Genomic DNA, 26,844 nt, shown 5'->3' with positions numbered 1-26,844 from the left:
GGGGCAGGGTTCAAGACAGATTTTCTCTGTGTAATAGCACTGGCTGTCCTGGAACTCTCTTTGTAGATGAGGCTGGCTTGGAACTTACAAAGAGCCACCTACCTCTGCCTCCCAAGTGTTGGAATTAAAGGCATACACCACCACACCCAGATCTAAATTGTTTTTTGTTGTTTTTTTTTTTAACCTGGATGATGGGGATTGAACTCAAATCCAGTCTTACAGGTGGACCCATCCCCCCTCATGTTCCATTTTTCATTACTTTTTCAGAGAGCTTCTTGTACCCTGGCTGGCCTCAAACTAGCTATGTAGCATAGGTGCACCTTAAACTCCTAAGCATCCTGCTTCTATTGTATATGTATGTTCTATTGTATACACATGAGTGCTTTGCATGAATGTATATGCATTGCGTATGAGCCTGGTGTTGCAAATGTCAGAAGATAAAGGTCAGTCCCCAGAACTGTAGTTATGGATGGTTCTGAACCTCTACATGGGTGCTAGGAATTAAACCCTGGTGTTCCTGGTACTCTGCAAGAGCTACAAGTGTCTTAACCACTGAGCCATTTCTCCAGTCCCTGATTTTTATTTTTATTTTTATTTGTTGGTTTTTCGAGACAGGGTTTCTCTGTGCAGCCTTGATCGTCCTAGAATCACTTTCTAGACCAGGCTGGCCTCGAACTCACAGAGATCTGCCTGCCTCTGCCTCCCGAGTGCTGGGATTAAAGCAGTTTCTGATTTTTAATTTAGTTCATCATGCATGCATTGCTTTTATTTAATGATGAACAACTAAAACTAAAATTATACTTTAAAATATTTATTACATTTATTTATTTATGGGTGGGTGCCCATGGATGAGGGCAATTGCTGGGAGTCTGTCTTCCCTTCCACCACGTGGCTACTGCAATTGGCAGGCTTGATGGCAAAATCTTTACTTGCCGAGCCACCTTGCGTGAGGGGGGGCGGGAGGAAGGGGCCTAAAAGTATAGTTTTAATGATTATATATAAATGGGAAATTGAAGTAGGCACCAGGAAAGTACTGTTAGTTGAGCCCCAAACACACATACACACCACAAACAAGTTTTCTTCGCCTGTTTTAGCCACCAACACTCAGCTTCACGTCATTGGATTCTGTTCCTCCGCGTTCAGTCCCGCCCCTCCAAGCCCCGCCCACCACGCCCCTTGGACTTCATCACTTCCTCTTTCTCTGATTTCCGTAATCACTCTGCTTCCAACCCTCATCTGCTCAGCCCCGCCATTAGCTACCCTCCCACTCTTTCCGACACGCCCCCTACGTCATGTCCGGTCTCCATATTTCCCTCCCCTACTACCCCTTGCTCCCGCCTTCGCTCGCTTCCGGTAGTCATCATTGCCGCTGCTGCCGCTGCTGCTGCTGCTGCTGAGGCTACGGGCGGAGGCCGGAGGACCGGGCGGCGGCGGCGGCAGCGGCGGCGGGGGGAGCAGGAGCGCAGCGGGACGACCGAGCGAGAGCCGAGGAGCTGAGAACCGAGCGCGCTCTTCCGCCCGCCAGAGGAGCCAGAGCCGCCCGGCCCCTCCGCCGCCGCCGCACAAAGCCTCGAGCCCGCGCCGGAGCCATGTCCGCGTCCGCCGGGGGTGGCCACCAGCCCAGCCAGAGCCGCGCCATCCCCACGCGTACCGTGGCAATCAGCGACGCCGCGCAGCTACCTCAGGACTACTGCACCACGCCCGGGGGAACGCTGTTCTCCACAACGCCGGGAGGTGAGCAGCTCCGGGCCTGACCGCCATCGCGCCTGGCGCGTGGCACTGTATGCTCGACCCTCCGGCTTCCTCTCCGCCTTTGCTTGGCACCTCCGGCTCCCCGGACTGTGTGCTGCATACCGTGCACTCTGCGCGGCGGGGCTCGCCTGTGGAGCTGCCCTACAGGCTTTGGGAGGGAGGGAAGTCGGGGAGAGTGATCTGGCGCGGAACCGTAAGATGACTAGTCTGGCGGTCCTTAAGAGTCCCGAGAGGAGGCTGGCAGGCACTCAGCATGCCTCGCCCAGCGTTATGCGCCTTTGACAGCATTGTTTACTTTGTTGGAGGAGTCATCATTGGTCGGGGCTGGGGTGGGCCGCTAGGCCAGAAGAAGTTGGGGGATTAAATAGCTCCTGTGGTGTCCCAAGAAGATAATGGCCTTGGTAGAGACACTGTCAACTTTCAGACCAGAGCTTTCCGGGAGCGACTTTGAGATTGTGGAAGGGTGCTTGGTCAAACAGCATGCACTAATCAGGTTAGGTTGCTTGATCCTAGAGACGGCGCAAAGGGAGATCCCTGGGGTTGCTTTTCAAAAACATGGCCCGGAACTGTTTACTATCAGCACTGGAGGAAAGGTGAAACGTGTCGAATTGGTCACGGGGAGAAGGAAGCGCAAAGGTTGTTTGTCTCCTTTTTAGGCTGTTCCTCTAGAGGGAGGAGCCTGGGAAGAGTTCTTCAGGGCCTTCATGAGGAAACTGGCCCTCATTTTCTAACCTCAGAACTTTGCCTTCTTTGGGAGCTGGGCTTTGGCTAGCGGGTGAAGATTTGGTTGGCCGCCCCTGCGGTCTCTTGGGGTTGGTAGTCTTGACCATGGGGGCAGGGCTCCTACGTTCGATTTAGCCAATTACTTGCAATTGGGCCTGGCCATCCTGGAATCTTATACAGTGGGGAAGGCATAGAGTGAGGGGCCCTGGGAGGCTTGCCAACACCAAGAGATAGCAATCCAGAAGGCTGCGTGTGGTAGTTCAGGGCTGTGATCCCAGTGCTCTAGGAAGAAGAGGCAGGAAGATTGCACTTTAAGGCCAGCCCCAGCTACATAATGAGTTCCAGGACAGCCTGTGCTACAATGTCAGACCCTGTCTGGAAAAGCAAACAAGAAACCAAACCAGGAAGGGGGCAAAAAAATCAAAGCAAACAAATCTGGGAGAAATGTTGGCAGAGGATCCAGCCAGGCCAGTCTAGAGAAAGGATGGCAGAAAGGGAGAGATGCCCTGAAAGACCTTCCTGGTGACCCAGGCCAGAGGAAGCTGTCGTTTCTTAGAGGCAGGATCAAGATTGCATAAGACAGGCCCACTGTGGAACAGTGGAGATTGTGGTGATGGGCAGCAGCTTAAGTTATTTAAGAAGCCTTTCTAGTTTGGTCTATTCAAGACCAGCAGGTTAAGGATGGCCAAGGCTACAGAATGAGGCCGTGTCTTTAAAAAAAAAAAAAAGTTATTTCCAAGGTGATGGAGAGAGAGCTGTAATATATTCCAGAGTTCTGTGGCATTGGTCAGTAGGACGCATGTGTCACAGTAACAAATGTACTTAACTCTAATTTTCTTTTTCTTTTTCTTCTTCTTCTTCTTTTTTTTGTTTTTGTTTGTTTGTTTGTTTGTTTGTTTTTTTGAGACAGGGTCTCTCTGTGTAGCTTTGGCTGTCCTGGACTCACTTTGTAGGCCAGGCTGGCCCCGAACTCACAGTGATCCACCTGCCTCTGCCTCCCGAGTGCTGGGACTAAAGGCGTGCGCCACCACGCCCGGCTTTCTTTTTCTTTCTTTCTTTCTTTTTTTTATTTATTTTATTTATTTTTTTTATTATTTATTTATTTATTTATTTATTTTTTGAAACAGGGTTTGTCTGTGTAATAGCTCTGCCTGTCCTAGAACTCGCTCTATATGTAGACCAGGCTGGCCTCGAGTGCACAGAGATCCACCTGCCTCTGCCTTCCAAGTGCTGGGATGAAAGGCGTGCACCACAATTGCCAGGCAATTCTAAATGCACATGTATGTAGCAGTAGTTCAGGGCACAAGTCACAGTAACAGGTGCACTTAACTCTAATTTACTTGGGGAGGAACCAAGCTGTACCTTAATCTTGCTCTCCTGAGGGAAGATCCAGAAAGGGAAAACCATGTGGTCCTATTTCAAACTCAGAGGTGCTGTATTTTCAAAAGTAGGAAAGGCAGTCAGGCAGTGGTGGCGCATGCCTTTCATCCCAGCATTTGGGAGGCAGAGGCAGGCAGGTCTCCGTGAGTTCAAGGCCAACCTGGTCTACAGAGCGAGTTCCAGGACAGCCAAGGCTACACAGAGAAACCCTGTCTCAGGAAAAAAAAAATAGGTAGGAAAAGCAGATAGTGTTTTAAGCCTTGCTTAAAGATAGAAGCAATCTCAAGGCTTGGATTAGTTCTCAGATGCTTGGGAGAGTCTGCTGGAAATACTCGTTGATCTACCCTTCTGCTACAAAGTCACCACTGCACTGAGCACCACACAGCCTGCCTCTACAGAGCTTCTGCACGTAGCTGTTTGTTTGTTGGGTCTCACTATATCTTCCTGGCTGGCCTGAAACTCACAGAGACACACCTGTCTCTGCCTCTCTAGTAGTGGCATCAAAAGCCACCATGTCTAGCAATCTGTACATTTTGATGCAGGAGGGCTTGCTTCCGGTTTGTAAGGAGCTAGCACTGTAGGAGTTGGAGCTGAAGCCTTTTAGTTTTTTGCTTGTTTTTGAGACAGGCTCTCATTGTTTAACCATGGTTGGTAGACCAGGCCAGCCTCAAACTCAGCGGTCTACCTGCTCTTCCTCTCTAGTGCTGGGTTTAAAAGTATGTGCCACAGTGGCTGACTAAACAGTCTTTTCTTTCTTTCTTAAGATTTTATTTATGTATATGAGTGCTCTATCTGCAAGTAGATCCGCATCCAGAAGAGAGCGTTAGATCCCAGTAGAGATGGTTGTCAGTCACCGTGTATTTGATGGAAATTGAACTCAGGCCCTCTGGAAGAGCATACAGTACTCTTAACTGCTGAACAATCTCCCCAGCGCCAGGCTAAGCAGGCTTGTATAGCAGTTGGTTTGGTGGTGTTTAGGTATATGGTGTTTACTGACTTTCCCCTTTTGAATCATTTTTTAAAATTTTTAAAAAGATTTCTTTCTTCATGTATTATGTATACAGTGCTCTGCCTGCATGTACCCCTGCAGGCCAGAAGGGGGCATCAGATCACATTATAGATGGTTATGAGCCACCATGTGGTTCCTGGGAATTGAACTCAGGACCTCTGGAGGAGCAGTCAATGCCCTTAATCTCTGAGCCATCTCTCCAGCCCGTTGGAATCATTTTAAAGTGGCCTTTATTGGGGCCAGAAAGAGAGCTCAACAGGTATGAGTGTGCGTCTACCCGTCTTGTGGAAGCCATGAGCTCAGTTCCCCGCATCCACATTGGGCAGCCTGGAACTGCAGCTCCAGAAGAACTGATGTTCTCTTCTGGCCTTCACCAGCATCTGCACACATGGCATATGTCACACAGGTATAAGAGAGATGTTTATTATTGGGGCGTGTGTGTGTGTGTGTGTGTGTGTGTGTGTGTGTGTGTGTGTGTGTGTGTGTGTCTCGTGTGTCCGCTTGCCAGTGGAGGTCAGAGGGCAACTTTTGATCTCTGGGGTTTCTGGGAGCAAACTCAGGTCATCAGACATGTATGGTGAGCCCTTTACCTCTAAGCTATCCTGTCGCCTCCTCCTTTGGAAAATTTCTGCCCTCTGATGCTTTATCTCTTTTCCTTTCATGTTATCTCCATGGTTGATAAGGTTGTCAGTGAATTTTGTGGTCAGCACTTCACAGGAAATGTGACAGCAGTCCTAGGCAGTGGCACAGGCCTGTACACCCAGCACTGTAGGCTGAGAGAAAGGATCAAGAATTCAAAGCCAGCTTATGCGAGAGTTAGGCCAACCTGATCTACATGACACCCTGTCTCCAAAAAGTACTAAGTGTAGTCCTAGCCCTGCGGGGCTTCACATCTTGGTGGGGTGGAGGCTGCTGCGGGGAGGATTTGTAGTTCAGGATTGGAACAGCATAGTCAAGCCACCAACTTACTCATTTCAGACCTGAAAACAACAGGCTTGGATTGGGACTTTCTGCTTAGTGAGAAGGGAAGGGAGTGCATTTCCTGCCGACAGCATCTGAAAATCTGAAGTGCCACACCCTTGGAATATTCCAGGGTCACATTTGACTTGCTGAATGTCTTGTAAGATTGTCTTTTATTTGTGGGAGACCCAGAGTAGTAAGCAAGCCCACCTGGAGGGTTTCTTAAAATTCCCCTCTCTGGTTTGGTGATGAGAGCTGAGCTGAAAGCACACTTGCTGGTGTAACTAAGGGACAGGAAAGCTTGTTTCGTTTTCTCTATCTACCCATGCAGCAATGGGTGTAGTTGATTCATCCAGTAGAAGCTGCTCCTGCCTTCAGGGAAGGTGAGCTTACTCCAGTAGTTGAGTTTTCTTATATAACAGCCAGGTAGCTAGAGGACCCTAATGAGTTCATTTTAGAATTAAACAACCCTGAGACCCAAATTAACTTGTTAGTATTGAACAGCCAGTTAATGCCAGCGGGTGGCTCAGAGCCAGTAGTCCTATCATTGCCTAGTTTCTCCCTCCACCATCTTAGATGCTTACCTTCCTAGCAAAGAAAATTGTCAGGTGTTTTGAGACATTGCTACTCTGGAATGCCAGCTAGCACCATCTTTCCCTGAGGAGTAAGCAGAAGTATTGCGACCCATTTTAGCCTTCCTCTGTGCTCCTACCTAGTCACATTTTCAGCCATGGAAAAGAACACTGCACACAGTAGCATTAATCGCTGTGGCCTGAAATCTGTGTGTCCTTGGTCTCTTTTCTCTGCCAGCTGGCTCCTGCCTCTTTGCTGCTATTGGCGTCCTAGGGTAGAGTTACCCAAGGGCCATTGGAAGAATCTGGAAATAAATGAGAAGGCCTCATGAAAGGACCAGAGTTCTGTCAAAAGCTGCACTGGGAGCTGGGCATGGTGGCACGTATCTTTAATCCCAGCACTCCAGAGGTAGAAATCTCTGTGAATTTGAGGCCGTCTGTCTTGGTCTACAAAGTGAGTCTGGGGCAGCCAAGGATACACAGGGAAACTCTGTCTTGAAAACAAAAAACAAATGAACAAAAATGTGTGTTGAGGTAACCTGCTTTTTCAGCTGATCCTTTCTTAGGGGGATGAGCACTGCTCTGTAGCTTCAGGGAAGAAAGAAGGGCTGGGTTCTCAGTTTGCCCTGTTTATTCTGAGCCAACAAAATGTCTTTAACTTCAATTCTCTTCTGTTTCTTGTGTGTGCCCCTGTGGACCCCTGCAGAGGCCAGAGGAGAGCATTGCTCACTTCATTACTGAGTGAGAGATGCACCGCACAGCACTTTGCCTTTTTTTTTATCCTGGAGAAATGGGCAAGTGCTTACCTCAACACCACTGAGTGCCCACCTGCCAGGGTGTCTGTCCTTCCGCTTTTGTGCTGGATATGGAGAGACTGGCTTGCAAGCCTGGTAAAGACCAAGGTCAGTTCTTACCAAGGCAACACTGGGAGAGGGTAGTAGGTCAGGTGCAGTGTGACAAGGGAGGTATTCCTGCTGTGGTGCACCACAGCCCCTCACGCGGCCACCAGCCTTCAGAGGGCATAGAGAAACTGACACCAGCAGACGCCTTTCCAGGACTGCAGCCCTAAAGGCAGTTAGTTTCACAGTTGTGTATGTTTGTGTCTCTGGGCTCAGTGGTTTGTATGTGTAAAGCCTTGCAGATCAGACAGGAAATTTACTGTGTAGAAAGCTGCTCCATCTGGTGAACAGGAGAGGACGGGACCTGGGCCCTTGCAGTCTCCTGGTGAGTAGGAATACAGGTTTTTGCCATCAGCTCTGGCCAAGACCCCCACCCCACCACCCACAGGGGTTCTCTGTGTGGCCCTGGCTGTCTTGGCGTTTACTCTGTAGACTGGGCTGGCCTTGAACTCAGAGATCTGCCTGCCTCTGCCTCCTGAGGTCTGTGACTAATGGCCTGCACCATCACATCGGCTGAGAGCCCAGGTTTGTTTTTTGTTTTGGTTTGTTTTGGTTTTGGTTTTTCAAGACAGGGTTTCTCTGTGTATCCTTGCCTGTCCTGGACTCACTTTGTAGACCAGGCTGGCCTTGAACTCACAGCGATCCACCTGCTTCTGCCTCCTGAGTGCTGGGATTAAAGGCGTGTGCCACCACGCCCAGCAAGAGAGCCCAGTTTTTAAAGACCATCTCACCTGGTTCTTAGGCCATAGTTTAAAACCAAAAGCTCAGAAATCTGCGTGTTTCCATTTCAGTAAATGATTGTGTGGATTTCTGTGGCTGATGCCATAACACATAGAATCTATTCATTTCACTGAGTAGCATAAGAAGGTAAAAACCTCAACAAGCAAAAATAAACTAGGAAATAGAGTTCTGGTCCTGTGGCTTTCTGTTTTCCATCCTTGTCTAGATGCATATTTGGTTTCCTTGCCCTCTTCTCCTTGGTAGGGTTTTCAGTGTGGTGAAGAGGCACTTTGAGGGGAGAAAGCAGTCTCCCAGGGGCCTTTAAGTAGAATCTTTTTCTTTTTCTTTATTTATTTCTTTATTTTTGTTTTTCGAGACAAGGTTTCTTTGTGTAGCCTTGGCTGTTCTGGGTTCACTTTGTAGACCAGGCTGGCCTCAAACTCAGAGAGATCCACCTGCCTTTGCCTCCCGAGTGCTGGGATGAAAGGCGTGTGCCACCACTGCCCAGCTTTCTAAGTAAAATTTTATAGGTGCCTTTTACTTTTTTTTTTTAAGATTTATTTATTTTTATTGTATATGAGTGTTTGATCTGCAGAAGGGGGCATCAGATAACATCATAGATGGTCGTGAGCCACCATGTGATTGCTGGGAATTGAACTCAGGACCTCTGGAAAAGCAGGTGGTGCCCCATTGAGCCATCTCTCCAGCCCTAGCCTTTTACTTTAGAAGTTGAAGAAATTCCCTTCTATTCCTGGTTTGTTGGCTATAATCATCATGAAAGAATGTTAGGGGCCTTTTGGGGCCGTCTCTTCCTCTTTCTCTTCCTCCTCCTCCTCATTTTGGAATTAAGGCAATAACATCTCATTCTATTCTTATTCCTTTGGAAATGTCGTTTTGTGTATGTGGGCATACCGACTGTTTATCAGGATAGACCCTTGCTCTGTGGCTCCTGAGGTACTTATGTGACAGGTCAGTCGGGATTCCTGCTATCAGGGGCTCTTAGGTCCTACGCTACTTCTGCACTGAGATGAAGTGGCTCTTGTGTCTAGTGGATTCCTAAAACTTTCTTTTTGAGACAGAGCCTCAATATGTCCCTGGCTGGCCTGAAACTAAGCTATGTAGACCAGATTGGCTTCACACTTATAAAGATCCATCTGCTGCCTGCTGGATTAAATTTTTGTGCCACCATCTCCTAGAACTTTTAAAGTTAGCAACGGGTAGTAGTGGCATAGATGGGTGTGTCCACACTCCTCGTTGTGAGAAGTGGAAGGTGGCAGTAGGTACAGGATGTCTTTAGAAGAGCTGAGAGTGAGAAGGAAACTGCTGGGTTTGGAGCCAGGGTTGAATTCATGTGTTCCCCACATCGCTTGCAGTGATGGGTAGTTAATCATTAGCATTGCCAAGACTTGTAACAGCGTGTGATGTGAGAGTTAATCCAGGTGACTCCATGGTGTTAGGATTCTGCTTCAGTCTGCCTACCTGTGATTTCATCCCTCCCTCTCTTACCCTCTTTTCCCCTCCCCCTCGCTCCCCTCCCCCCTTTCCTTCTTTCCCTGTGCTCACTTAATAAACCTCATAATATCTGTTGCCTGGCATCTTGGAATCTTATTTCCCTATTACTTTATATCTTATTCCTTATATCTTATTATTAACATAAAACATGGGGTGCAGTCAGCAACCTGGGAGATCCACCTAGTACTTTCTTCAGGTGTGTGTGTGTATGTGTATAGAAAATTTATTTCCACGTGAATGTTCAAAGCCAAACAGTAGTTGGGTCTTCATTCATGTTGACCCATTTCCAGAGTCTCTCCAGGGTCTGTTGGATTGCAAGCCATGTACTATTTAGGGTTTGTATTAACTGGTTTCTGCTTTTTCTTTTTAATTTGAGACAAGGTCTCTTGTAGCCTAGTCTGGCCAGAACTATGTAGCTTTTGATGACCTTGAATTTAAGATCCTGCCTTACTTCCTGAGTGCTGGAATTACAAGCATGTACTACCACGCCCTGTTTGTGTTTGTGCAGCTATTGCACCCAGGCTTTGTGCCTGCTAGGCAAGTGAATGCCCACTTAGCTACATCCCCAGGCCCCTGCTATTAGCATTTAAAACACCTGATTCAACTCATTTTGCAACCCAGACTTGAGAAAACCAGATTTGCCTGCATGCCTGGGTTAATTCTGTTGTCCTGTGTTGCCATGACTTCCGTTGCTTTCTTTGTAAAGAGGGCTTCTGTCCGCTGTTCGCCAAGGTCTCCCCAGCAGTGGACCTCCCTAGTAGGACACAGCCATTCCTCCCTGGCCATGAGTGGTCAGAGGGGGACCATCCTTGAGAATTTACTTGTGTTTCACAACCTTTGCTATTTGTCCCTGGAGCCTGAGCTTAAAGGATTTGGTAGACCATCCACAGAACTGTGGAGGTCCCCATTTGACACAGCGCTTAGTCACATGACAAAAGGCCTCAAGCTCCATTCCTACGTTAGTTGTTACAAAAACATCATTTTTTGTTTTAATAGTACTTAAGGGATTTGGTGGCTGTGCAAAGCAAATGTGGTCTGGCCACTACCAGTCTCCTGGGGGTCCTCTGGCTTACTTAGGCAGCTGTTAGTTTTCTTTGGATTGTTAGCCACTAAACTTTTTAGCAGTCTGTTCATCGAGGGTCTCTATGAAGAACAAATGTTTGTTAAAACTTTCTTCTGAGCTCTCTGGTGCAGGCAGACAAAGCTTGCCAAGCTTAGGGCTGAGCTCCCTGTAGTCAGTCCTCCACACGGTTCTGCATCTTCCTTCTCTGTTATCAAGTGGGGGGGGGATGGAGGCCCCGCCTTCCCCTGGGTGCATTAAAGTCACTGGCTGCTAGTGGTCTTGTTACTGATTTCTTGGTCGCCCTCACAGCTAAAGATACCTCAGGACTAGAGGGAGGGCTCAGTGGCTGGGGGCATGCATTGCTCTTCCAGAAGACCTAACTACTGCCTGGAACTCCAGCTCCATGAGATCAGCACCTTCTAGCTTTCTTGAACACCTATGCTCTTGTAGACATACCTATACACAGATATGCATAATGAAAGATCAAACACAAACCCTGTAAACAGTTCTCATAGACTGCCAAAGTGACTTGCCAACTTCTGGTTTCTGTGGTTGTTGCTTGTCTTTATTTATTTATTTATTTATTTACTTATTTATTTTATTTTATTTTTTGGTTTTTCAAGACAGGGTTTCTCTGTGTAGCCTTTTGACTGTCCTGGACTCGCTTTTTAAACCAGGCTGGCCCTGAACTCACAGCAATCCACCTGCCTCTGCCTCTTGATTGCTGGGATTAAAGGCGTTTACCACCACTGCCTTGCATTGTTGTCTTGTTTTTGTTTTCTATTGACAGTCCGACTGTGAAGCCTTAGCTGGCCTGAAGTTCACTATGTGCACCAGGTGCCCTCACACTTACTTAACCCCCTTCTTTATTTTTAACTTTCTTTTTTCCTTTCCCTTTTCTTGTTATCACACACATACACACACACACACACACACACACACACACACACACACACACACACACACACACAATTGGTGGGTGAGCTGAGGTGCATGTATGGAAGTCAGAAGGATCCAGGGCCTGAGCTCTGGGCTTCAGGTCTGTGCCCCAGGTGCACCTACCCATCTTGTTGGCCGTGTTTCATTTTAAATTCAGTTTGCCTGCTTTCCCAGTGCTGGAGCTGTGTTAGGTTGGGAGCATGCCTATCTCATCCTGTGCTCACTGCGCCACCCACACCCACCTGGCTCAGTTTCTGAGTCTGAAGGACCCTTCCTTCCCATGGTCCCTGCTGCCCTGGCAGAGTTAGTCCTGGTCTGTGTAGGCTCAGGAGTGCAGTTGTTTGCTGTGCTGAAGTCAGGCTCAAAGCCGTACCCGTGCTAAGCAAATCCTCTCCACTCAGTTAACCTGCAGTCCGTCCACCGCACTCCCACAGCTCCCAAGTGTGCTAGGCAGATTGCTGTGAGTTCAAGGCCAGCCTGAGCTACAGGGTCAGATCCTGTTTCCACACAAAAACAGTATGTCTGTGAGTTCATGTGTACCAGAAACATGGAATACTTTAATTTTTAATAGATTTTCTTTGCTTCTTTACAGTAATCACAGATACCCATTAGGAGATAAAGGAATTTTTTTTCCTGGTAATTAACATTTTTCTTTCAGTAGCTTGGTTCTTTGGAATGGTCATGTGCTTGTTAATCACTAACGACCTGCTTGCTATTTTTTTGTGTTCCATGTGGAAGGTAACTAGCATAATCTTTAGCCTGCAGTCATTCAGAATTCAATAATTTGGTCTGGCAAGGTAATAATTTGGCTCAGCAGGTACAGCTGAATAAAATTGGTTAAAAGGTCAAAACTTGTGCTTCAGGAACTACACCATGTTGAGTGGTCATTGAGCTGGTGCTGTGGATAAAGGGGCTTGCCGCCACGTGAGTTTAATCCCCAGGATCCACGTAGTAGGAGAGAATTGACTTTTTTTGTTTTTCGAGACAGGGTTTCTTTGTGTAGCTTTGGCTGTCCTAGACTCTCACTGTAGACCAGGCTGGTCTCGAACTCACAGCGACTGTCTTGGAACTCACCACAATTCACCGGCCTCTGCCTCCCTAAGTGCTGGGATTAAAGGCATGTGCACACTACACCTGGCTGAGACTGACTCCTTCACTTTGTCCTCTGACTTCCATATGCACTCCATAGCACTTATGCCCATGGACACACACAGGTGTATGTGTGTGTGTGCACACACTAAATAAATAAAATGTAATTTAAAAATTAATGTTGAAAGAAATTCAAGACAACCTAAGTAAATGGAGAGGCACTTGCTGTTGGTAGTCCAGGCTTGCATCTTTTGCAACCTTGAAATTCATATGGAACTCTAATAGCCTGAAATAGGCACACAGTTGTAGAGTTAGAAAATGAACTTGGAGGACTCTCACAGCAGCTCAAATTGAAGCTCTTTCAAGCAGACGGTGCCTATACAACTGGCTGTCCACACATAGAAACTGAATTTGGACTCACAGTTCCCTGGGGTTAGAGTTCCTAGAAAAACAGGCAACAGAATTCATAACCTTGGATTAAGGAATTTCTTAATTGACATCAAAAGAACAAGCAGTAACAACAAACATAACCTGGATCTCATCACAAAATCACAAACACTAGGGCCTGCAGTGGTGGCATAAATAAGCTCTGTGTGTGTGTGTGTGTGTGTGTGTGTGTGTGTGTGTGTGTGTTACTGCAAGAGAGTTCCAAGCCAGCCAGGGACTTTAAAACTTTAGCTGGGTGGTGACTGCGCATACCTTTAATCCCAGGAGAGGCAGGCAAATCTCTGAGTTCAAGGTCAGCTTGGTCACAGAGTGAGTTCCAGAATAGCCAGAGCTACATGAGAAACTCTGACTCAGAAACAAAGGAAAAAAGTGTATGCCTCAAAGAATGAAAGAATGACAGCCAAGGCTACACAGAGAAACCCTGTCTGGCGGGTGGGGGCGGGGAATGAGTTTAAGATAGTAGGTGTGCTAGATATGCCAGTTGATAACTACCTGCTGTGCACACGAATCAGAACAGAACACGAACTAGAACCCATAAATACCCTAGTAAGAAGTCTGGGTGCCGGTCAAGGGTAGAGTCAACCCACTGTAGCTCTTCCACTTTGTTACAAAAGGCCACGGCACCGCCTTTCCGCCTTTAGCCCCTGGTCTGCATATTCTCCATGGCATATAATAAGCAGATCGTGGGTTTCCAAACAGGTTGGGACGGCTAGAAAAGACTGCTGCGACCACAGCTTGGTGCGGCGTGATGGGGCTGACGGTGGGGAGGCTAAGGATCGATGAGACCGTGGTGGGCTAGGCTCCAGTGGTGACATTAGCACCCTCATGAGGAGGGATGGCTGCAGGCTTGCTTCTCTCTCTCTCCCACTCTGTCCCTCTCTGTCAGTCCACCCATCAGGTATTGGCATCGGGTATCCGTGTCACAGGAACACTTGAAAGGCAACTGGAGGAGCACAGAACCAACCTTGGCTCTGTGAACTGGGTGTAACAGTTTCAGCTGCTCAGAGCGCGGCTGAAGAGAGCCTGGGGTGGTGGTGTTCTCACTGCTGTCTTTGTTGTGTTCCTGCTTGGCATCACTGTGTAGCCCATGCTGGATGCGGGGCTGACATAAAGTCTGTACCAGCTATTCTCAGACCTTTAGTCAAACTAAAGCTTCTGCAATCTAGACTGCCTTATTGCTCATAATTCAGATGCCTGTCGGGGTTATTACTGTAGTTTCTTTTTTTTTTAATTTTGTTTATTGTATATGAATGCTTTATCATCAGATCACATTATCGATGGCTATGAGTCATCATGTGGTTGCTGGGAATTGACCTCAGGACCTCTGGAAGAGCAGATGGCGCTCTTAACCACTGATTCATCTCTCCAGCCCTGTAGTTTATTTTCAAGCAGAGGATGAAGATATTTTACTTTACCCACTCCTTTTTTTTTTTTGTCTTTTGATTTATTTGCTTCTCCCCCACCCCACCCCCAACACAGAAACACAGGCTTTCTCTGAATAAAAGCCCTGGCTGTCCTAGAACTCATTCTATAGACTGGGCTGGTTTTGAACTCACAGAGACCACCTGCTTCTGTCTTCCAAGTACTGGTATTAAAGGATGTGTGCTACCATGCCCTGCTTGGCTTATTGGCTTTTTGACACAAGGTTTCATTCCTATAGCACAGGTTGGTCTGGAACTTACTCTGTATCCCAGGTTGACCTCACTCTGTGCCCTCCTCTCCCTACCAGTTCCTCTGACAGACAGTGAACTTGCCGTTATGAGTGGCTGTCTGAGCTACCAGTTCCATTTCCTTGGAGCTATATCCCAGGTGAGATGGGCAGACCCTATAGAAATGCTGTCTTAATTTTTTGAGGACCGTCTTTCCACCCATCCATTCCATTTCCCACAATGCTTATACCCTGTGAGCTGCACCGGCAACACATCCCTTTTCTTTTTCTTTTTCTTTTTCTTTTTCTTCTTCTTTTCTTTCTTTCTTTCTTTCTTTTTTTTTTTTTAAAGATTGATATTATGTATACAGTGTTCTACCTGCATGTATACCTGCAGGCCACAGAGGGCATTAGATGCTTGTGAGTTGCATTGTGGTTGCTAGGAATTGAACCCATGACCTTTGGAAGAGCAGACAGTGCTCTTAACCTCTGAGCCAACACTCTAGCCCCACATTCCTTTTCTTATCCTGACCAGCACTAATCTCTTGTGGTTTTGATAATGGCCATCCTGCCAGGGTTTTTTGTTGTTGTTTTTAAGCTTTACTTATTTATGTGTACAGTAGTATTCCTGCATGTATGCCTATAGGCCAGAAGGGGGCACCAGATCTCATTGCAGATGGTTGTGAGCCACTGTGTGGTTGCTGGGAATTGAACAGTGCTCTTAACCTCTGAGCCATCTCTCTAGCCCTCCGGCCTGCCAGGTTTGAGATGATCTCTTCCTGTGGTTTTGATTTGTGTTTCTCTGAAGATTTGGTGATACTGTGCACCTTTTAATATACCTGTTGGCAAGTTGAGTTGGGAGCTTCTGGTGTGCATATCTATCTCGCTCTCTCACTCTCTCTCACTCACACACACACATACACACAGCAGGGAACATTGAGGTAGGGTCTCATGCTGTAGTCCAGGCTGGTCCAGAGCTCTTTAGCAGTTCCCTGCCTCAGTCTCAAGTTCAGAGCGTGTAAGCACTGTGCCTATGAGACAACTTGTAGCCATCAGGCTTTCCTCATTCTTGTACTCTAGTTAACAAAACCTCAGGTGACTGGCTGGAAGTGGAGTGTTTGTTTTATTGTATGTTAGTTATTTTGTGTGTGTGTCAAGGGATCACACTTGACATAGTGTGCACAGAGGCCAGAACACAACTTTTGGGGCTATAGGGATGGCTCAGTGTTGTAAGAGGCTCTTCAAGAGGACCTGGGTTCTGTTTCTAGCACCTATGTGGTGGCTCATAACATCCTGAGCCCAGGGATCCAATGCGTCTTGGTCTCTCAGTAAATTCAGTACACACACATGCATGCAGGTAAAACACTCATATGTAAATTAGCAATAAATAAATATTGTTTTTAAAAAGGACAAGCTTTGGGGTCACCCATATCTTTCCACCATGGGAGACCCTGGGACTGAACTCAGATGGCCAGGCTTGGCAGCAAATGCCTCAGCCTGCTAAGCCATCCTTCAGGTCCATATTTGAAAGAATGTGGTGTTGTCTCTAGGGAGCAGGTTAGCCACCAAGCTGCTGCGGGTAACCTTTAATAGAAGGTGGTTGTCTACTTCTTCACATACCTGTTTGTATCTGGTTATTCTTTCATAAAGAAATGTGTCTAGGCAGGCAGTGGTTGTGCATGCCTTTAATGCCAGCACTCGGGAGGCAGAGGGAAAGACTGTTAGTTTGAGGCCAGCCTGGTCTACAGAGTGAGTTTCCAGGACAGCCAGGGCTGCACAAAGAAACCCTGTCTCGAAAAACTAAAAAAAAAAAAAAGGTCTTGATGAGGACTAGAAAGATAGCTCAGCAGTTAAAAGCTCTGGAGGCTTTTCCAGAAGTCCCTGGTTCAAGTTCCAGCACCCGCATGGCGCCTCACAGCTGTCTCTGACTCCAGTCCCAGGGGCTCTAACACCCTCACCAGAGACAGTCAGGCAAAACACCAATGCACATAAAATAAAAAATAAGTCATTTTAAAGAAAAACACCTGATTGTTCTGTGGTTCTTCTTGCTGTATGTAGTTTATTTTATAGGTGTAATAATGTATGTGTTTAAAAAAAAAAAACAACTGTTTGGGAGTTAAGTTGTTGGTCTAGTAGGTAAGTGGGTAAGTGGCTGAAACAAGATTTAGATCCAAAACCCCAACCTAGGCTAAATGTCTTTAGAAGGAGGAGAAAAAAAACAATTTTTTCTTTTGAATATTGAAGTATTAGGATATACTTCGTAAACAGATAAGATAGGCCTGTCTTACAGAGCGTGAAGTCTGTAGACAGACACAGACAGAGCAGGAATCCTATACAAGGCCATGGATTATGAAAAGAATGGGTGAGGGGGTGCTTCCTAGAGGAAGTGTTGAAGAACCAGGGTGTTCCCTGGAGAGTAAGGTAGACTCTCCCCTTAATGGAGTTGACCCTTTCAAGGGTTAGATGCTATTTAAAAGAGTTCCTTGGTGACAGCTGGTGCTTTGCCTGTCTGCCATCCTTTCAACCTGCAGCTTGCTGGTGGAGTCTCTTTGCTCTGAGAGCCCATGGCTTTTCGGCTTCCAGAGCAGTCATTTGAAGTGCATCGCTTTGGCCCGCACCTGGTGAGCTCAGCCTGTTCACAGTGGTCTACCTCAGAATTTAGCAGTAGCCTCTGAAAAGGACTGAGCCATACAGGTAGCTGGCCTCAGTAGTCATTGCATTAGTGCCTTAATTAATTTGAAATGCCTTCAACCCTGTTTTTCAGGAACACGAATCATTTATGACCGAAAGTTTCTGTTGGACCGTCGCAATTCTCCCATGGCACAGACCCCACCTTGCCATCTGCCCAATATCCCTGGAGTCACCAGTCCTGGCACCTTAATTGAAGACTCCAAAGTAGAAGTGAACAACTTGAACAATCTGAACAATCACGATAGGAAACATGCAGCTGGTGAGGTGCTGGGCTGTGGAGTGAGGGGCTCCGGGTGGACTGTGGGTTTCCTGTATATTGGGAAATGTGGCTTCATCACAGCATAGCTTATGTCTGGTGTTTCCTTTCCCCCTAAACATCTACTTAAAATGCTTTCAGTTTCCACAGTCAAATCAGGGGATGGAAGGCAGATGTGTTGGTGGTGCACACCTTCAATCCCAGCACTCAGGAGGCAGACACAGGCAGGATTTTGTGAGTTGGAGGCCAGCCAGGGCTACATAGGTAGACCCTGTCTTTCAGGGGGTGGGGGGAACAACTCAGGATGGCAGCCCAAAGGTGGATTAGAGCCATAGCTGCAGGAGGCTGTATTTTCTAGGGATTGCTCTCACATAGATGATTGCGTACATGCTCCTCCACGACATCCCTGAATGAACAAGTGTGCACATGTGCACATGAATGAACACATGTGCACATGCACACATATATCCCAGAACAGAATCTTAGGCCTCCAGTCTCCAGCCTCAGAAAATAATCATGACCAGGTGGTGGTGGAAGACCACAGCTTTACTCCCAGGTAGATCTCTGAGTTTGAGGCCAACCTGGTCTCCAATACAGCCAGTGCTACACAGAGAAACCCTGTCTCATACATCCCCACCCCCTAAAAAAAAGAAAAAGAAAACAGACCCAATTTCTTCTAAGAATGACTTTATTGGGGGCTGCCCTGCACCTTCATAGTGGCTGAGGTGAGGTGGCATCTGCACTCAGGTCTCTGCAGTTCTGGTTGAGGTTGTTGGTTGGGGTTTTTGTTTTGTTTTTGAGACAAGGCTTCACTCTTAGCCAACTCTACAGAGAATTCACCATGGAACCCAGATTTTCTGCCTCAGCTTCCTGAGTACTCGAACCACGGTGTAAGCAAATGTTAGTTCAGAGCAGGAGCTGAGGTGAAGGCCCCAGAAGATGCACTCACTGGATAGTTACCAGGAGCTGCGGTGTGGTGGGTCTGTGGCAAAGTAACTGTTCTGCTCTCCACACCCGCCCCAGAGGAGATAGAGTACCCATAACGAAATAACTGAGGTTTGGTGCTGAGAACAGGGTCTTGCGCTGTTCCTTAGGCTCACCTCCAATTTAGTTTGTTTTTTTTGTTTTTTGTTTTTTTGGGTTTTTTTTCTTTTTTCTTCAAGACAGGGTTTCTCTGTGTAACAGTCGTGCGCCACCACCCCGGCTCAGATTTAGTCTTGAACTGAGCAGGTTGTATTAGTTTTACCCTTTCTGTATGTACTAACCTTCTCGTTTCTTTCCTTTTAACCAGGGGATGAGGCTCAGTTTGAAATGGACATCTGACTCTGCTGCAGTGTCGAAGGAGGCCACACGCCTCGGCCCGTGTGCACCTGAGTGGGCCAGTAGGAGCAAGTGAACAAAGCTCCGGCTCCTCCTCCCCTCCCTCTGGGTGCCAAATGATGGGAAATGGGCTCCATCTGACCACATCTTCCCCATCTCCTTCCCTCTGCCCAGTTAAGTTAGGTTGAACACCCTTGGATTATTCTGTGGAACTGACCAGGCCACAGAGGAAAGCAGGCCCTGTAGCTTCCCTGGTCACTTCCCAAGATTCTTCCTGTCCCCTTGAGACTTAACCCCAAGTCTAGGAGACCCCCCAAACAGCACCTCTGCCTGGAGTGTGGGGAGGGAGGAGGCTGAGTGTCCACTTCGGTTGCTGTGCTCTCTTCTGTCTTCCCTCCCACATCCTGCTGGCCATGCAGTGCTGGGTGTGGGATCTTTAAACCCTCGGAGTCGGAGAGAGTGCTGAGATGATCTGCTTGTCCCATCCCTGGAGATGTGTCCTTGGCACTGGAGCACCTGTACCTCCAGCACCTCCAGCTGCTTTCCTGGGACATGTGACATCAGCCTCCCTTTTTTCTGGGAGGAAGGCTTCTGTCTTGGGTGTGGTAGCTCATCTCGCCATTCCTTTACTTAATTCATTGGCATGGGTTGGGTTTTTTTTTTTTCTTCTTTGTTTGTTTTAGAGACAGGGTTTCTCTGTGTAGTCCTGGCTGTCCTGGAACTCACTTTGTAGACCAGGCTGGGCTTGAACTCACAAAGATCCACCTGCCTCTGCCTCCCAAGTATTGGGATTAAAGGTGTGTGCCACCACAACTGGTGGCTCGGGTATTTTTTAAGCCCTACTCCTGAAGGGACCCCTTGGCAGCAGCTGGTCTTTGCCTGTCTGCCACTCTTCCTACCTATATCAATCTGGCGGAGTCCTGTTCGCAAAAAACCATGGCTGTTTTTTGCTCCTAGAGAGGAAGTGCCAACGCCGGGCCTGCATTGGTGTGGCTGCAGCCTGGGTGTACAGTCCGCTTAGGGAGGACTGAGCCACACGGGTAGCCAGCCTCGGCAGTCATGGTGTCCTGTGAGTTACTATATTTTGGGTTTAAAGTTCACTCCCCCTACATTTCCCTCATGCTTTGAGTCTGCTTTGTGCTGGCTGCTGAGAGGGAAGCATGGGCTGAAAAAAGTGCGTTCCCCCAGGCTTCTTGCCCTTCTCGTTGTACATCCACCTTGCCTTCCTTCCTTCTCTCCCTCCCTCCATCCCTTTTCTCTCGCTCTTTTTCCTTCTGGTTCTTCCACCAGGCCATTTTCCAGATCCACATCAAAGATACCTCACATGCTTGGTATCTGATAATATCTGTCACTCCTCTTATCAGAGGAGAGACCTTTTATTTTTAAGATGACTACAGACCTATTTTTAGATAAGTTTTCAGTACAATTTTGAACTGCAACTTTTTTAACAAAACATCTTCCAGTATCAGGAAGATTATTTACGAAATGTTTTTAGGCACAGTCTGCCGTCCTTCGTCACTGTCCCTTGTCGCCATCGTTCCTTCTGCGCTCTTTCCTGTGCCCTCAAGGTTTGGGACTATCTGGAGTGGAGAATGGGTATTTGGTGAAACTGGACCGGTCTGCCTTGCTATGAGCTGTTGAATGAGGAAAGCGTCATTCCTTTCCTTTCCTTTCCCTCTGCTCTCTTGCTCTTTCCCCCACCCCCATCTCCTCTCCTTGAACAATGGTCACCTCCATCTCCTCTCCTTGAACAATCGTCACACGGAGATCACAGGAGAGAGGCTCCCATAGACAGGCTGTTGTTCATCTATCTTATAGGAGACAGTAAAGCAACCACTGGTCTCTGGTTGGATTGGATGCCTATACTAAGCCCTCTTACTAATGTTTTAGATCCCCATTGGCTGGGAAAGAAAGCTGTTTGTTTTTCTTTTGAACCATGTAAAGATCCTATGAAAACTTTAGGAAAAAGAAAGGATATCCTCAGACTTTGGTTCTGTTTTTTGCTACACAATGTGAATAGTTTGGGGTGCAACCCTCTGTGATGGTCACTGTCTCAGGAATAAGCTGGGTCTCCAATGCTTGGAGATTTTTGGAGTCTCCAAGGTGATAATCAAAAGAGTTTGATTTCTGTTAAATGTATCTGTTGTATTTTTAATTAAACTCCAAATTTCATTTCATATGGAGTCTTGGAAACACTTAAGTCATGCTAACATTGCCATAAGAAGCCTGCTCAGGACAGCTTTTGTACCCTGGGGCTTGATTCTTCAGGAGCAAGGCTCATGATTGCTCACACTGGCGTTGGCTGAAGTGAGGAGGTTGTGAATGGGAGAAAGACACCGTTTCCTCATCAAGCCGCTGTCTGCAGCAGAGTGGCTTCCTCTTGGACCCACAGCAGGGAGTGGACTTGGAATTAGGGACAAGAAGCTGTCTCTTTTGTCATCTTGGGGAGTCTGCATGTGCACCTCCTCTCCCCCACTGAGAGGACAGTTGTACTGTTCTTTGGAGTGCCGTCCTCATGGTGTGGGAGCCGTCTAGCCTTGTGTCCTCTGCCAGGGCTCCTCACTGCCATGTCACGGTGGCGTCCTTGTACATCAGCTCTTTTCTAGTAAGCAAGAGTCCAGTGTGGGGGAGGGGGCTCACCTCTGGGTGTTTAGAGAGCCTCATAGTGGAGATGTGTGAAGCCCTAACCTGCCAGCCTCCCGCCCAGTCAACCAGCCTTCCTGAGGAAGAGCCTCCAGCCCAACAGGGGACACAGGTTACAGCAGTGCACACAGGAAAGGGGGAGCTGGCAAGAGGCCTGCCTCTCCCCCTATATCAGCTATTGCTGTGTAACAAATTACCTGCAAGCTTAGGGTCTTTTCTCAGTAGAGAATGGGACTGCTTAGCGTGGAGATTTTAGCATAGGGTCTCATGACGGTGCAGGTGGAGGCTGCTCTCATTGGGAGCTGGAGTCCTCCTTTTGTGGCTATCTGAAGGATGCCTCTCTTGGTCCCTCCCCACATGGATCTCTCTGGGATAGGAGCACCCAGCTTCCTCCTGAATGATCCCAGAGAAGGAGGTGGATAAGATGAAAGTTGCAGTGCCTTTAAACAACCACACCCTAACAAGAGGAAAACAGGTGAGGAGGAGGAGGAGGAAGAGCTAGTCACAGCCATAACTGAGTGCACTTTGCTACTAAACAGCCCTCTAAGGTGAAACCAGATTGAGATAGAAGATGGACTGACTTCTCTTTTCCCAAAGCTATGTGCTTGTCTTAAGGTGGCAGATCTCTTGTATCCTCATTTGCCAGTCTTCTCAAGAATGCTTTGTTGGTTTGTTTTTGTTGTTGGTTTGTTTTCTTTCTTTCTTTTTCTTTTTTCTTTCTTTCTTTTTTCTTTTTTTTTTTTTTGAGACAGGGTTTCTCTGTGTAGCCTTGGTTGTCCTGGACTCACTTTGTAGACCAGGTTGGCCTCAAACTCACAGTGATCCGCCTGCCTCTGCCTCACGAATGCTAGGATTAAATGCGTGTACCACCACCACTTGGCTTTTTGTTGGTTTTTCTAGACAGGGTTTCTCTGTGTAGCCTTGGCTGTCTTGGACTCACTTTGTAGACCAGGCTGGCCTCGAACTCACCACTGTGAGTCCTCCCGCCTCCTGAGTGCCAGGATTAAAGGTGTGTGCCATCACACTTGTCTCTCTGAGGTGGCCTCTTTAAACATCTTTTACCACTTTTGTTTTCCTTTAGCCAAAAACTGACAAAAGTAATTGGGTTGTTTCTGTGGAGCCATGCAAGCCATCTTAACTGGAGAAGGGCTTGTCAGATGGGCATCAAAGGATGTTAGATTTTACATTCTTGAGATGCAGAACAAGAAGCGGTTCCAGTTCTGAACAATGGTATTGAAGCCAGCAACATCAGAGAAAGCAGGTGTCAATGTGTAGCCAGCGCAGCATGTGCATTAGCCCATCGCCTCCTGGGTGCCTTGATGGAAGTGTGCTCCTAAGAAAGAACCAGTCTTTGGTTTCACCCGTAAGGGAAGCCATGGAGGTAGCTCACCAGTGCCTCGAATTTCCCGCAACGTCTGCTCGTTCCTGTTAGCCATTCTCACCATCCTCAGACGAAGGCTCTTGTTTGGGTTGGTGCGCTGTCCTTTCTTTTCTGCAGCCATACTTTAGCATGTACTTGAGGTACTAGTGAACTGTGGGTTTCTTTCTAATCTGAAGAGGGAGGGGCAGGGAATAGGGGGCTCTCGGGTACTGTCTCCTTGGGCCTCTTAGGCCTCTCAGTCCCATTGGGTTCAAGCTAGCCAGCTTGTATACAAGGCTCGGGTGTTGGCAGCCATGTATCAGGGACGGGCCCTCCTTCCTGTCTCCATCTTGAGCAGTGGCTGCTTGATGGGGGGCTGGCGGAACCCTTTTCACTCCCTCTAGAGAGAAGGCACCACTGTCTTCATGTAGTTAGGTCCTTAGGTGTGTTTTTTGGACTCCATGCCCACGGCAGCTATTTATTAATCTGCGAAGCTCAATCAGCAACCCATCCTTCCCTCGGGAAGGTGGGCTTTGTAGTGGAGGAGCACCATTTCTTTGGGTAGAAGGTTTTGTCTAAACTTGTGAGTAGAACGTGGTTACCCACAGCCCCTGTCCTCTCAGCCTGTAGTGACAGGAATTTGGGTCCCTGCAGTTGAGTCAGCCTTTCAGTGCTTGCCATCCAGGCGTGCGTCCTGCTCTGGTAATGGGTTTTAACGCCAGTGGTGGGCTTTATTGATGCTAGCTTACAGAAACGCGACCGAGGTCTGTAAGGTTGACGGACAGGTCCTCATTCTTCCAGTAGACCAATCAAGATACCTTCCCACCCTCTGAAGCTGTAGCTCTCCTTTAGGCAGGTCCTAGAGCCTGCTGCCCATTGGCAGAGCTTAACTTTGGAAGTCTTCAGGTGGTCCCTGGTTTCTCTCTGCTCAGCACTTCCTGCAGTCCTACTGGGCCATACTGTGTGCCCAGTAGAAAAGGGCTACTGAGTGGAAACATTTCCCAGCGGATGCAAACTCCTCTTTGCTTTTTTTGAGGTGGAAGGATGGCAGCGAGTGGTCAGATGGCCGGGAGACACTTGGCTGCTGTTGTGTTTCCAAAGGGAGCTCCTGCCAGGGCTTCAGACCCAAATTCCTGGGCGTTGCAAACTTAGAGAATTCCATGTCTATTCTGACCTCGATGGCCCCTGTCCCCTCCATTTTCAGCGCTGTAAAAATTGCCCAGTCTAGGCCTGGGAGTTATGACTGAGAGCAGGATGGTGGGACACCAGCAGGAGAGGGCCGGTCAGGACCACACCAGCTCACGCCAACGCCTTGGCCCCGCCCCACTGAAATGGCACCTGGGCCAGCTCCAGGAAGCCTTAAAGAAGGTGACTTGAAGAGCCCCCAAGGACTCTAATCCCCAGCTGTCCATTTTAAGAATCTTTGTATGTGTTTTACGATAACCCTTCGCTGTTCGCTCCTGCAGTCCTAACCACGTGGAATGGGATTTCAGAGGCTGCCAGCGCTTTCCTGGGTCCTCCCCTCTGTTCCCCTGGTGAGCTGTCCCCCCCACCACCTCCCTCCCTCCCTGTTAGCAATGCAATCCTGTGTGTGATTCCATGACCAGTTTATTTTCTTACTGTCCTTCCAAACTAGCAGGTGTTTGGAACTAGGGAAAAAGTTCTCACCAACGGTTGCTGTTAACAGTTAAATAAAGTCCTTGAATATTGACTTGGTGTTTTGTGGTGCTGGGCATTGAACACTGCATTTCACATATGCTAAGGGGAAATTCCCACAGAGACAGCCTAGAACTCCTTATGTAGACCAGGCTGACCTTGAATGTAAAGAGATCCACCTGTCTGCCTCCCAAGTGCTAGGATAAGACATGTACTGCCACAGTCAGCCTCTTTGTTTTCTTTTTCTTTCTTTCGTTCTTTCTTTTTGTTTTGTTTTTCGAGACAGGGTTTCTCTGTGTAGCCTTGGCTGTCCTAGACTCACTTTGTAGACCAGGCTGGTCTCGAACTCACGGCGATCCACCTGCCTCTGCTGCTGGGATTAAAGGCGTGCGCCACCATGCCCGGCTCTTTCTTTTTCTTTTTTGTTTTGTTTGTTTTTTGTTTGTTTGTTTGTTTGTTTTTCAAGGTAAGGTTCTCGGTGTAGCCCTGGCTGTCCTGGACTCACTTTATAGACCATGCTGACCTTGAATTCACAGAGATCTGTCTGCCTCAGCCTCCCCAAGTACTAGGATTACAGGCGTGCCCCCTGTGCCCAGCTGAGAGCGAATAACTATTAAAGGCCCACATTCAGATAGGACAGTTCTCAGAGACAACCCTGTAGGATGTCCAAGGACTCTAGCCAATCTACAGACTAGAGCCAGAGCCATTATTAGACACTGGTACCCAGATACTCCCTGGCCAGGAGGGCAGCACAGTGTTCCTGCAGTCAGCATGTGTAGTTGGTCACTTTGTGCCCACATCACCCACTTGACATTGGCAGTGCCTTGTCACCAGGGAGCTTCATCCCAAATTCACACAGCAGCCAATTGTAAAGACTTCCACAAGCTGGAGCCACAAATAGAATGGCCTTTGGCGCTGCTGTTGGGCTGTGTAAGAACTGCAGGTACCTGCGTCCTGGAAGTCAAAGCTTTGGTCTCAACTAGATTGGCTACAGCCTCTCAATACCATCCAAGTGCCCAGGACCTCTTAGCTCTGCTGTGGCATCTAGGAGGTCTTTCCTAGGTAGCATTCAGGAAAGGTAGATACAAGTGGACCTCCTAAGGCTGTTTTCTGTTGGTTTTGTTTGTTTTGTTTTCAGTTTTTTTTGAGACAAGGTTTCACTATGTTATCTTGCCTGTCCTGGACTCATTTTATAGACCAGGCTGGCCTTGAACTCCTAGTGCTCTGCCTGCCTCTGCTTCCAGAGTGCTGGGATTCTAAGGTTGTTTTCAAAAATAAAGTCATTTGGTTGGCATGGTGGTAGAGGTTGAGTAACCCCAGTGTTTGAGAGTCTTGAAGCAGAACTGCCTTTTGTTTGAATCCAGTCTGGATTAAAGAATGAGACCCTGATAATCTAAGCTTTGTTTTTTTGTTTTTGTTTTTTAAAGTGAGACCCTGACTGAAAACCCAATGCAGATAGAACCCTGTGGTTACTGAACTCTGCTCAGGGCTTGCGCTCATTTGTCAAGCCCAGGCTAGGCCATATAGCCAATCCGATCCCTGCTTGAACCAGTTTCACTGCTTTGTTTCAGCCAAGGTTGGAACAAAGTGGATGGAAGCAAGGGGGAGCTTCTGTGGACTTGCATCCCCTCCCCTCTCAAAGCAGCCCCCTAAATGTTTTCATTTAGCCAAAAGAAAACATAGCGGAGCTTGGTGGCGCATAGCAGAGGCAGGTGGATCCCTGTGATTTCCAGGCCAGCCTGGTCTACAAAGCAAGTCCAGGACAGCCACCGCTACACAGAGAAACCCTGACTCACAAAAACAAAAACCACACAGTTGCTCCCTTCTGCTATGCTGTCTTGCAGAACCCAGAGTTAGGACCCCCTGAGAAGATGTTTACAACAGGTGTGGGGCTTAGCAAGCCTTAAACTTAAAAGACTCAGAGATGGGAGAAGGCCCAGAGGGCAGTCCATGAATATCTAAGGGCCATGGCTGGTGTTTTGTTTTGAGGCAGGCTCTCACCGTCCTGGAACTCCCAAGTGCTGAGATTAAAAGTGTGTACCACTACGCCTGCTGGGCTGTAACCCAGGGTCGTCCTATGTATACTGTATACTAAGCAAGTGTCTGCCACTGGGCCAGTCAGTCACAAGTGCTTCGTGCTCTGCCACTTTATTTTACACGTGGAGGACCCCAGAAACACTGAGACTGAGGTGAATTGTCAATGGC

At 47.8% G+C, this 26,844-nt stretch overlaps 1 protein-coding gene across 1 annotated transcript; it reads left to right on the top strand.

The window, feature by feature from the left end:
* Positions 1 to 1,367: 1,367 nt before the first annotated feature.
* On the top strand, positions 1,368 to 21,157 carry EIF4EBP2 (eukaryotic translation initiation factor 4E binding protein 2). Its single transcript, XM_084752312.1, has 3 exons — positions 1,368 to 1,734; positions 17,478 to 17,663; positions 18,952 to 21,157. Exons 1-3 carry the CDS (start codon positions 1,590 to 1,592, stop codon positions 18,981 to 18,983), a joined length of 363 nt encoding a protein of 120 aa, XP_084608438.1. The 5' UTR covers positions 1,368 to 1,589; the 3' UTR covers positions 18,984 to 21,157.
* Positions 21,158 to 26,844: the final 5,687 nt, after the last annotated feature.

Source organism: Acomys minous (genome assembly GCF_964271855.1).
Source record: "Acomys minous genome assembly, chromosome: 13".
NCBI lineage: Eukaryota > Metazoa > Chordata > Mammalia > Rodentia > Muridae > Acomys > Acomys minous.
The sequence above is the reverse complement of the archived record's forward strand: the minus strand, read 5'-3'. Positions and strand labels throughout refer to the sequence as shown.

Coding starts and splice junctions, on each gene's coding strand:
- EIF4EBP2 (XM_084752312.1), top strand. CDS start 1,590: ATGTCCGCGTCCGCCGGGGGTGGCCACCAGCCCAGCCAGAGCCGCGCC. Junction 1,735..17,477: donor GTTCTCCACAACGCCGGGAG/GTGAGCAGCTCC, acceptor CCTGTTTTTCAG/GAACACGAATCATTTATGAC. Junction 17,664..18,951: donor CGATAGGAAACATGCAGCTG/GTGAGGTGCTGG, acceptor CCTTTTAACCAG/GGGATGAGGCTCAGTTTGAA.